A 12,109-nucleotide genomic window follows, 5' to 3' on the forward strand; every position below is an offset into this window, starting at 1 on the left:
TGGCCGGCAAACTGGCAGGAGTTGGAGGCGAAAGTCACCGCTCGGCTGGGGCGCTGGACAGGACTGCTCCGAGTGCTTTCCTGCAGGGGCCGAGCGTTGGTCATAAACCAACTGGTGGCCTCCGTGCTGTGGTACCGGTTGGTCACTTTGGCCCCGCCCCCTGCATTTGCCACCAAGATCCAGAAGAAACTCGTCGATTTCTTCTGGGGTAAAAGGAAACACTGGGTCTCTGCCGCGGTCCTGAGTCTCCCGATTGAGGAGGACGGCCAGTCGCTGGTGTGCGTCCGCACCCAGGCTGCGACTCTCCGCCTTCGGACCCTGCAGAGATACATGTCCGTCGAGCGTCCTCCTAGATGGTGTGCGCTGGCGACGTATTTTTTCCGCCAGTGTCACTGCCTTCAAGACGACACGCAGCTCCCGGTGGAGTCCGTTAGCCGCGCCTCTCTGAGGGAGTTGCCTGTCTTTTACCGGGATCTATTCCGAGTCTGGAACATGGTCGCCTCCAGTCAGGGCGCTCCCCCGCCGGCGGAGGAGAGCGCCTCAGCTGTCCGGGCGGCCGACTCCGGGGACGGTCCGGAGGGCGGAGGAGTGGCCGAAACCCCTGGGATGCCCCACACTGCGGGTGGCGAGGGGGCTCGGGAGTGCGGACCGCTCAACCACGGGAGTGTTTGATGGGGGACACGTAACCACGGAAGAGGGGCAGGCAATCGGGGAGGACGGAACCCCCGACGGCCCGCAACCTGGACCTGTGAATTGCCACCTTGGCCAGGCCCCGAAACCCTCCTCGGGTGCCGGTCCCATACAACCCGAGCTGCCTCTCGGAAATGCCCTCCGTGCCATTCCAATCGGTGCGGAGGGGTTTCCTGTACGGGCTGCTCCTGCACACTCTCCACTTCCTCGCCCTCGTCAGCCAGCCGGACACGCCCCGGCGGTCCGCGTTGCCATTTGGCAGCAAGGGGAAACTCCGATGGAGGTCTCTCTACGCGGGAGTCTTCCCCCTCTACATCGGGGACCTGGGGTGGAGGGTGCTGCACAGAGCAGTCCCGTGCAATAGGCTTTTAAGTAGGTTCACGGACTCCCAGGCCACCTGTACTTTCTGCGGCCTGGATGAGTCCGTGTTCCACGTTTATACGGAGTGTGCGAGGTTGCAGCCCCTATTTGTGTATCTGAAGGGGCTGCTCCTCAAATTCTGGCTGCACTTCAGTCCCACGCTCCTGATCTTTGGGCACCTGGTGCGGAGGGGCTTTGGCCGGGAGGAGGATCTCCTCGTCGGTCTGCTCCTGGGCCTGGCCAAGGTGGCAATTCACAGGTCCAGGTTGCGGGCCGTCGGGGGTTCCGTCCTCCCCGATTGCCTGCCCCTCTTCCGCGGTTACGTTCGCGCCCAGGTGTCCCTGGAGAAGGAGCATGCGGTGTCCGCCGGTACGCTTGCGGCCTTCCGCGACCGGTGGGCACCGCAGGGACTGGAGTGCATCGTTGACGCCGAGAATGGCATTTTAATTTGAGTTTTTTGTTTATTTATCTGGTTTTAATAAAGTTATTTTAAAACTGTAAATATGTATATAAAGGGGGCCTGAGGAATAAAGGCCCCCTCGACGTGAAAAATATACAACATGCCTGGGGTATCAAGGCCACCTAAAAAAAAAACAGGGGTTAGATCCAGAGTAAAGCTCCCTCTACACTGTCCCCATCAAACACTCCCAGGGCAGGTCTGGCACGGGTTAGGCACAGAGTAAAGCTCCCTCTACACTGTCCCCATCAAACACTCCCAGGGCAGGTATGGCACGGGTTGGACACAGAGTAAAGCTCCCTGTACAGAGTCCCATCAAATACTCCCAAGTCAGATTGGCAGGGTCAGATAGAGCAAAACCTGTTTTTATACCCCTCACCCCAACTTCTGACTGCATGAGTGAAATGCTTTTCAGTATCAGCCATCCTGGGACTGTTCTTAGCAATTTTATGGCAAACGATGAGTAGCGTTGTGCTGTGGATCCTGTCCTTTTGGAGCTTGGCTGAGATGGTCCTGCACTTATTCCAACAGGAACATCTAGCTATAGAAACCCTCAATCCAATTTCGAGCTCACTGCACCACATAGCTCCCTCTGGCCCTACGTCACTGCCCTCAGTAATACACTCAGATCTTTCAAACGTTTACAGTGGAACATCAACTTCCAGCATCCAGCATCCGCAGTATTTTGCTTTTATCAACTTCCAGAGACTGGGAAAGCAATGCTCCTACTGTAAAAACCATAAACTTCTTTTGGCTGCAGGCGTTTAATATCTGCACACTTTTAAAAGATCTATCACATACTTCTCTTTAAGATCCACTGACAGTTTCTTCCAGTGTTTCGCAACTCTTCTTCTCACGAGCACTGCTGCAAACTGACGGATCTGAAATGGGTGGGAAATAAAACAGTGAGCTCGCCAATAGCTGGATTAGGAAGTGGAATGAAATGCACCCAGAAACAAAACAGTAAAGGGCAACTGTAGCAAGTTAGATAAGAGTGTTCGTGACTGCTGACTCTACATGGTACAGATGTCAGCAATGCCACGGTGGGAAGGCTTTTTCTAACCAAGTATGCGACATGAGACAGTGTCTGCTGTTGAACGGGCACACCATTTCCACTCACATGAAAAGAAATAAGGGAAAGGAAGGAAGAAAGGAAGGAGGTAAAAGAAAGAAGTAACTTGCATTTCTGTAGTGTCTTTTGTGGCCTCAGGATGCCCCAAATTACTCGACGGCCAATGAAGTACTTTTGAAGTGCAGTCACTGTTGTAATGTAGGAAACGCAGCAGCCAATTTGTATGGGGGAGATGGGGGTGGAGTGGTAATGTCAGTGAACTACTAATCCAGAGGCCCAGGCCTATTCCCTGCCGACATGGGTTAAAATCCCACCACGGCAGCTGGTGGAATTTAAAGGCAATGAATTAATAAGTTCAATTAAATAGTAAACAAAAATCCGGAATTGAGATAATAGTGGCATGAAACAATCAATCGTTGTTAATAACCCATCTGGTTCACTAATGTCCTTTCGTGAAGGAAATCTGCCAACCTTACCTGGTCTGGCCTACATGTGACACCAGATCCACAGCGATGTGGCTGACTCTTAACTGCCCTCTGAAATGCCCCATCAAGCCACTCAGATCAAGAGCAATTAGGGATGGACAACAAATGTTGGCCTGGCCGGTGACACCCACATCCCATGAAAGAATTTAAAAAATGCAGCAATTTCCCACAAACACCATGACCAGATAATCAGTTTTAGTGATGTTGGCGTTGGGATATATTTGGACCTAACACATCGGGGTGAACTTCCCTGCTCTTTTTCCAATAGTCAGAGTCAGAGCACAGAAACCTCGTCGGTCTTCACCTGATATCCATGCAAGAGGTGAGGAGAGTCACTGGAGCAAGAGCCTTAGCTAATGTTCCACTTTGTAATCAGAGACCCGGGGATCAATCGTGACTGAGAGCAACTGACTCAGCACAGGCCAGGGATTCAACCTGGTTGGTTCAGAAACTCATTCCCTTAGTCAGGGAATTAGGTGGTGTCCCCATTTGACACATCCAATCTTTTTCCAGGCTGCTGGGAGCTGCACGAGGTACACCAGGGGCTTCTCTCCTTGCAGTTTCTCATAAGAGAAATAAGTAACTTCTCTTTGAGCTGGAAATCCTCATCTATCCTCAATCCCGAGAGAACTGCTGCACGCTCCTGTCCGGAACCTGACTGCTAACTCAATCCATCGTGCCTGTGTCAGCTCTTTGAAAAAACTACTCAATTAATCCCACTCCCTTGCTCTTCCCCTAGGCCTGTATTTTTTTTTCCTTTTAAAGTATTTATCCAATTCCCATTTGACAGTTACCGCTGAATAGGAGATTATCTTAAATCGGCGTCCCTTGGGTACTTACCCTCCTGCCACTGGAAACAGTTTCTCCTCATTTACTCTACCAAAGCCCATCTAAACAAAGTTGGAAGCAGTTTACCTGAGGGTTTGGTGAGCTTGTGAGGATGCTGCAGAGTGCAGGGACCACTGACGGATCCTTAAATGCCTCCTTCAACTGAGCTGTGGCCTGTAGGTGGAAAAGAGGCAGAGGATTATGTAGTCTACAGTGCTGGATCAGGCCATTCAACCCAACTGGTCAGTCTACGCCAGCGATTACGCTCCATATGAAACTCCTCCCATGCCCAAAACCCAGAACAATGCAGTAGGACACAAAGGATTATAATTCTGCCTTCAACACAGAATCGCAGAGTTAACAATGCAGATGGAAGGCACTTCTACTTTACAAATGCTTATCTCATCCCTTTATAGAGTCAAAGTTATACAGCACAGAAACAGGCCCTTCAGCCCATCGTGTCTGTGCCGGCCATCAAGCACCTATCTATTCTAATCCCATATTCCTGCACTTGGCCCGTAGCCTTGTATGCTATGGCGTTTCAAGTGCTCATCTAAATACTTCTTAAATGTTGTGAGGGTTCCTGCCTTTACCACCCCTTCAGGTAATGTGTTCCAGATTCCAACCACCCGCTGGTGGAAAAAGATTTTCCTCAAATCCCCTCTGAACCTCCAGCCCCTTACCTTAAATCTATGCCTCCTGGTTATTGACCCCTCCGCTAAGGGAAAAAGTTTCCTGCTATCTATCCTATCAATGCCCCTCATAATTTTGTATACCTCAATCATGTCCCCCCTCAGCCTTCTCTGCTCCAAGGAAAACATAGAAACAGAAAAATAGGAGGAGTAGGCCATTCGACCCTTTCAGCCTGCTCCACCATTCAATACAATCATGGCTGATCATCCAAACTCAGTAATCTGTTCCCATTTTCTTCCCGTATCCCTTGATCCCATTAGCCCCAAGAACTACATCTAACTCTTTCTTGAATATATTTAATGATTTGGCCTCAACTGCTTTCTGTGGTAGTGAATTCCACAGGTTCACCACTCTCTGGGTGAAGAAATCTCTCCTCATCTCAGTCCTAAATGGCTTACCCCATATCCTTAGACTGTGACCCCTGGTCCTGGACTCCCCCCGCCATTGGGAACATCCTTCCTGCATCTAGCCGGTCAAGTCCTGTTGGAATTTGTATAGGTTTCTATGAGATCCCCTCTCATTCTTCTAAACTCTGGCGAATACAAGCCTAATCGACCCAATCTCTCTTCACACATCAGTCCTGCCATCCCAGGAATCAGTCTGGTGAACCTTCGCTGTACTCCCTCCTTAGCAAGGGCATCGTTCCTCAGATAAGGGGACCAAAACTGCAACAACCCTAGCATATCCAGTCTCTCTTCATAGCTGAAAGGCAACATCCTGGTGAATTTCCTCTGCACCCTCTCCAGTGCAATCACATCCTTCCTATAGTTTGGTGACCAGAACTGTACACAGTACTCCAGCTGTGGACAAACAAGCGTTTTATACAGCTCCATCATAACCTCCCTGCTCTTATATTCTATGCCTCGGCTAATAAAGGCAAGTATCCCACATGCCTTCCTAACCACCTTATCTACCTGTGCTGCTGCCTTCAGTGATCTACGGACAAGTACACCAAGGTCCTTCTGTACTTCCTAGGGTCCTACCATCCATTGTATATTCCCTTGCCTTGTTCGTCCTCCCAAAATGCATCACCTCACACTTCTCAGGATTAAATTCCATTTGCCACTGCTCCGCCCATCTTACCAGCCCATCTATATCGTCCTGAAATCTAAGGCTTTCCTCCTCACTATTTACGACACCACCAATTTTCGTGTCATCTGCAAACTTACTGATCATATAAGATCATAAGAACTAGGAGCAGGAGTAGGCCGTCCGGCCCCTCGAGCCTGCTCCGCCATTCAATAAGATCATGGCTGATCTTTTCGTGGACTCAGATCCACTTACCCGCGCTCTCACCGTATCCCTTAATTCCTTTATTGTTCAAAAAGATATCTACCTTAGCTTGGATCCAAAATTGGCTTCGTGGCAGGAGGCAGAGGGTGATGGTCGAGGGTTGTTTTTGCGACTGGAAGCCTGTGACCAGTATCTCCTATATTCACGGCTAAATCATTAATGTACACTACAAACAGCAAGGATCCCAGCACCAATCCCTGTGGTACACCACTGGTCACAGGCTACCAGTCGCAAAAACAACCCTCGACCATCACCCTCTGCCTCCTGCCACTAAGCCAATTTTGGATCCAATTTGCCCTGGATCCCATGGGCTCTTACCTTCTTAACCAATCTCCCATGTGATACCTTATCAAAAGACTTAGTGAAGTCCATGTATATTACATCAACTGCTTTACCCTCATCGAGACATCTAGTCATCTCCTCGAAAAATCCAATCAAGTTAGTTAGACATGATCTCCCCCTGACAAAGTCATGCTGACTATCCCTGATTAATCCCTGCCTCTCCAAGTGGAAATTAATCCTGTCCCTCAGAATTTTTTCCAATAGTTTCCCAACCACTGATGTTAGATTCACTGGCCTGTAATTAAATGGTTTATCCCTGCTACCCTTCTTGAATAATGGTACCACATTCGCTGTCTTCCAGTCCTCTGGTACCTCTCCTGTGGCCTGAGAGGATTTGAAAATTTGTGTCAGAGTCCCTGCTATTTCCTCCCTTGCCTCACATAACAGCCTGGGATACATCTCATCTGGGCCTGGGGATTTATCCACTTTTAAGTGCGCTAAAACCGCTAATATTTCCTCCCTTTCAATGCTAATTTGTTCAAGTATATCACAATCGCCCTCTCTGATCTCTATACCTGCATCGTCCTTCTCCATAGTGAACACAGATGAAAAGTAATCATGTAAAACCTCACCTATGTCCTCCGGCTCCACACACAGATTGCCATTTTGGTCCCTAATGGGCCCTACTCTTTCCCTGGTTATCTTCTTGCCCTTAATATACTTATAAAACGCCTTGGGATTTTCCTTTATCTTGCCCACCAGTGTTTTTTCATTTCCCCTCTTCGCTCTCCTAATAACTTTAATAAGCCCCTACACTTTCTATACTCCTCTAGGGCCGCCGCTGTTTTCAGCGCTCTGAATCTGCCATAAGCCTCCTTTTTTTCCCTTATTCAATCCTCTATATCCCTTGACATCCGGGATTCCCTGGACTTGTTGGTCCTATCCTTCAGCTTTACGGGAACATGTTGGCCCTGAACTCTATATCCTTTTTCAATGACTCCCACTGGTCTGATGTAGACTTTCCTACAAGTAACTGCTCCCAGTCCACTTTGGCCAGATCCTGTTTTATCATATTGAAATCGGCCTTCCCCCAATTCAGTACCTTTATTTCCGGACCCTCTTTGGCCTTTTCCATAAATACCTTAAACCTTACAGTTATGGTCACTATCCCTGAAATGCTCCCCCACTGACACTTCTACCACTTGTCCGGCTTCATTCCCCAGGATTAGGTCCAGTAACGCCTCTTCTCTTGTAGGACTTGCTACCTGCTGGCTCAAAAAGCTCTCCCATATGCACTTTAAGAATTCTACCCCCTGTAAGCCTTTTGCACCAAGACTATCCCAGTTAATATTGGGGAAGTTGAAATCCCCGACTATTATTACCCATTATTTTTACACCTCTCTGAGATTTGCCTACATATCTACTCCTCTATCTCTCCTTGACTGTTTAGAAACTGAGAAACAAGAGTTGTGGTTCCACTACCAGGGATGTCGATACAGACTGCAGAAATCTGACTCATTCACAGGTGGTCGGATAAAGATTTATGAATCGATATATAAATAGTCGTTTGGTAGTACAGAACTTGAGTATTACTGAAAATAGAGACATGTCGAAGCTTTTCGTCTTGCAAAATTAAAGCACATGGGATTGGGGTAATATACTGGCATGGATTGAGAATTGATTGACAGACAGGAAACAGAGAGTAGGAATAAACAGGTCTTTTTCCAGGTGGCAGGCAGTGACTAGTGAGGTACTGCAGGGATCAGAGCTAGGACCCCAGCTATTCACAATATATATTAATAACTTGGGTGAGGGAACTGAATGTAACATTTCCAAGTTTGCAGATGACACAAAGCTTGGGGGGAATGTGAGCTGTGAGGAGAATGCAAAGAGGCTCCAATGTGATTTGGACAAGTTGGGTGAGTGGGCAAATGCATGGCTGATGCAGTATAACGTGGATAAATGTGAGGTTATCCACTTTGGCTGTAAAAACAGAGGCTAGGAAGTCCAGAACCAAGAGTCACAGTCTCAGGATACAGTTTATGCCTTTTAGAACCGCGGAGAAATTTCTTCACTCAGAGGGTGGCGAACCTGTGGAATTCTCTACCACAGAAGGCAGTGGAGGCCAAGTCATTAAATATATCCAAGAAGGAGATAAGATATATTTCTTAATGCCAAAGGGATCAAGGGATATGGGAGAAAGCGGGAACAGGACACTGAATTAGACGATCAGCCATGATCTTTTTTGAATGGCGGAGCAGGCCCGAAGGGCCAAATGGCCTACTCCTGCTCCTATTTTCTATCTTTCTATGTTTGCACTCATCAGGACAATCCACAAGAATAGCAATGCAAGGGAAAACAACAACTTTATACTGTATGAGAAGAGAGTGCTGATTGGTTGGCAAGTGAACTCTGATTGGTAGAGGCATTGCCCTGGAGAATGCACCAGTTTATAGTGACTGACAGTTAACTGCCAAGCTTTGTTTGAAATTTAAACCAGGCAGCTTGACTCTGATTTGTCAAGGCATTGCCCTGAGGAATGAACCAGCAAATGGCTGTCACTTATTTTGTTTACCCAAAACAGGCGCAATGTATGTACATGTTCTTTCTGTCCGCAAAGAACAGGGCCCTGTGTATTAACATATGTAGCTTCCAGCACGCGCAAATGTGCCACACTCCGAGCCCTACTGAAAATCCTAAATTGGCTGTAAGTGTAATTCTTAGCACACTGTGGATTATAGTCCAATCATAGAATCGCATCTCATGCTGGACACTGTTTTGAGTTTTGCAAGCACAGGCTGGTTGGGTAAGGCCTGTACCTTGCCCGTTGCAAACAGCGGAAGGGACATGCTGTTGATACGATCTGCCAGTCTTTGGGACGTATGGCCTACATACCTAGCATCACACTGACACTGAAATTCATATATCACATGACTCATTTGTGTGATAGGCAGGACATCATTTTGGCTTGATGGCAGCATCCTGTTAGTGGCGAACACCACACACGGTGCAGGCTGTACCCAACCAGCCCATGCTTGCAAAACACAGTCTCGATACACGCAACATACATCTCGGGATCCGTCGATACCCGCGACGTACATCTCGGGATTCATCGCTACAACGCGACGTACATCTCCGAATTCATCGCTACACGCCACGTAGATATCCAGTATCATCGGTACATGCGAAGTATCGATCCAGTAGCATCAATGCATCCAACGTATATATACAGCATCATCAATATATCCGACGTATATATCCAGTGTCATTATATCCGATGTATATGTCCAGTATCATCGCAATATCCGACGTATATATCCAATATCACCGCTATACCGAACTTATATATCCACTATCATTGATATATCCCATATCATTGCTATATCTGACCTATATATCCAGTATCATTGCTATATCCAATGTATATATTTAGCATCGATACATGTGACGTATATATCCAGTATCATCGCTATATCCAATGTGTATATACCCAGTATCATCAATATATCTGACATATATATTTAAACAGGGGGGCAATGGCATAGCGGTAAAGTCACTTATTCAGTATTCCAGTGGTCCAGGCTAATGCCTTAGGAACAGAGGTTCAAACTCCACAACAGCAGCTGGGGGAATTTAAATTAAAATTAATTAATAAAAATCTGGAATTGAAAGCTAGTCTCAGTAATGGTGCATGAAACTACAATCGATTGTCCGAAAAGCACACCTGGTTCACTAATATCCTGCAGTGAAAGAAATCTGCCATCCTTAACTGATCTGGCCTACATGAGTCACCAGACCCACAGCAATATAGTTGACTCTTAACTGCCCTCTCAAATGGCCGAGCAAGCCACTCAGTTATCAAGGTCAATTAGGAAAAGGCAACAAATGCCTTGCCAGTGACACCCACATCCCATGAAATAAAACAAATACACCCAGTATCAGCGATCTATCCGACGTACCTACCCAGAATCACCGACCGACCTGAGGTACCTATCCAGTATCAGCGATCTATGCGATGTAACTACCCAGTATCACCGATCTATCTGAGATACCTACCCAGTATCACCGATCTACCTGACATACCTACACAGGGGCGGCACAGTGGCGCAGTGGTTAGCACCGCAGCCTCACAGCTCCAGGGACCCGGGTTCGATTCTGGGCACTGCCTGTGCGGAGTTTGCAAGTTCTCCCTGTGTCTGCGTGGGTTTCCTCCGGGTGCTCCGGTTTCCTCCCACATGCCAAAGACTTGCAGGTTGATAGGTTAATTGGCCATTATAAATTGCCCCTAGTATAGGTAGGTGATAGGGAAATATATAGGGACAGTTGGGGATGTGACAGGAATATGGGATTAGTGTAGGATTCGTATAAATGGGTGGTTAATGGTCGGCACAGACTCGGTGGGCCGAAGGGCCTGTTTCAGTGCTGTATCTCTAAACTGCATCACCACTCTAGCCGACGTACCTACCCAGTATCACTGATCTATCCGATGTACCTACCCAGTATCACTGATCTATCCGATGTACCTACCCAGTATCACTGATCTATCCGAGGTAACTACCCAGTATCACTGATCTATCCGAGGTAACTACCCAGTATCACTGATCTATCCGAGGTAACTACCCAGTATCACTGATCTATCTGATGTACCTACCCAGTATCACTGATCTATCCGATGTACCTACCCAGTATCACTGATCTATCCGATGTACGTACCCAGTATCACTGATCTATCCGATGTACCTACCCAGTATCACTGATCTATCCGAGGTAACTACCCAGTATCACTGATCTATCTGATGTACCTACCCAGTATCACTGATCTATCCGAGGTAACTACCCAGTATCACTGATCTATCCGATGTACCTACCCAGTATCACTGATCTATCCGAGGTAACTACCCAGTATCACTGATCTATCTGATGTACCTACCCAGTATCACTGATCTATCCGAGGTAACTACCCAGTATCACTGATCTATCCGATGTACCTACCCAGTATCACTGATCTATCCGATGTACGTACCCAGTATCACTGATCTATCCGATGTACCTACCCAGTATCACTGATCTATCCGAGGTAACTACCCAGTATCACTGATCTATCTGATGTACCTACCCAGTATCACTGATCTATCCGAGGTAACTACCCAGTATCACTGATCTATCCGAGGTAACTACCCAGTATCACTGATCTATCCGAGGTAACTACCCAGTATCACTGATCTATCTGATGTACCTACCCAGTATCACTGATCTATCCGATGTACCTACCCAGTATCACTGATCTATCCGATGTACGTACCCAGTATCACTGATCTATCCGATGTACCTACCCAGTATCACTGATCTATCCGAGGTAACTACCCAGTATCACTGATCTATCCGATATACCTACCCAGTATCACTGATCTATCCGATGTACCTACCCAGTATCACTGATCTATCCGATGTACGTACCCAGTATCACTGATCTATCCGATGTACCTACCCAGTATCACTGATCTATCCGATGTACCTACCCAGTATCACTGATCTATCCGATGTACCTACCCAGTATTACTGATCTATCTGATATACCTACCCAGTATCACTGATCTATCCGATGTACCTACCCAGTATCACTGATCTATCCGATGTACCTACCCAGTATCACTGATCTATCCGATGTACCTACCCAGTATCACTGATCTATCCGATGTAACTACCCAAAATCACTGATCTATCGAGGTAACTACCCAGTATCACTGATCTATCCGATGTAACTACCCAGTATCACTGATCTATCCGATGTAACTACCCAGTATCACTGATCTATCCGATGTAACTACCCAGTATCACTGATCTATCCGATGTAACTACCCAGTATTACTGATCTATCCGATGTAACTACCCAGTATCACTGATGTATCCGATGTAACTACCCAGTATCACCGATCTATCCAACGTACC

The 12,109-nt window shown here is 47.2% G+C and overlaps 1 protein-coding gene across 4 annotated transcripts in view; it reads right to left on the reverse strand.

The window, feature by feature from the left end:
• ipo4 (importin 4) overlaps positions 1-12,109 on the reverse strand; it is a 172,442-nt gene that overhangs the window by 137,766 nt on the left and 22,567 nt on the right. For all 4 annotated transcript variants that reach the window (XM_068014130.1, XM_068014131.1, XM_068014129.1 and 1 more), the window contains exons 2-3: positions 3,980-4,066; positions 2,309-2,388 (exon numbers count right to left, since the gene is read on the reverse strand). In XM_068014130.1, the coding sequence (XP_067870231.1) occupies positions 2,309-2,388; positions 3,980-4,066 (167 nt within the window). The remainder of the gene's footprint in view (positions 1-2,308; positions 2,389-3,979; positions 4,067-12,109) is intronic.

This window comes from Heterodontus francisci, chromosome 34, assembly GCF_036365525.1.
Source record: "Heterodontus francisci isolate sHetFra1 chromosome 34, sHetFra1.hap1, whole genome shotgun sequence".
Taxonomy (NCBI): Eukaryota; Metazoa; Chordata; class Chondrichthyes; order Heterodontiformes; family Heterodontidae; genus Heterodontus; species Heterodontus francisci.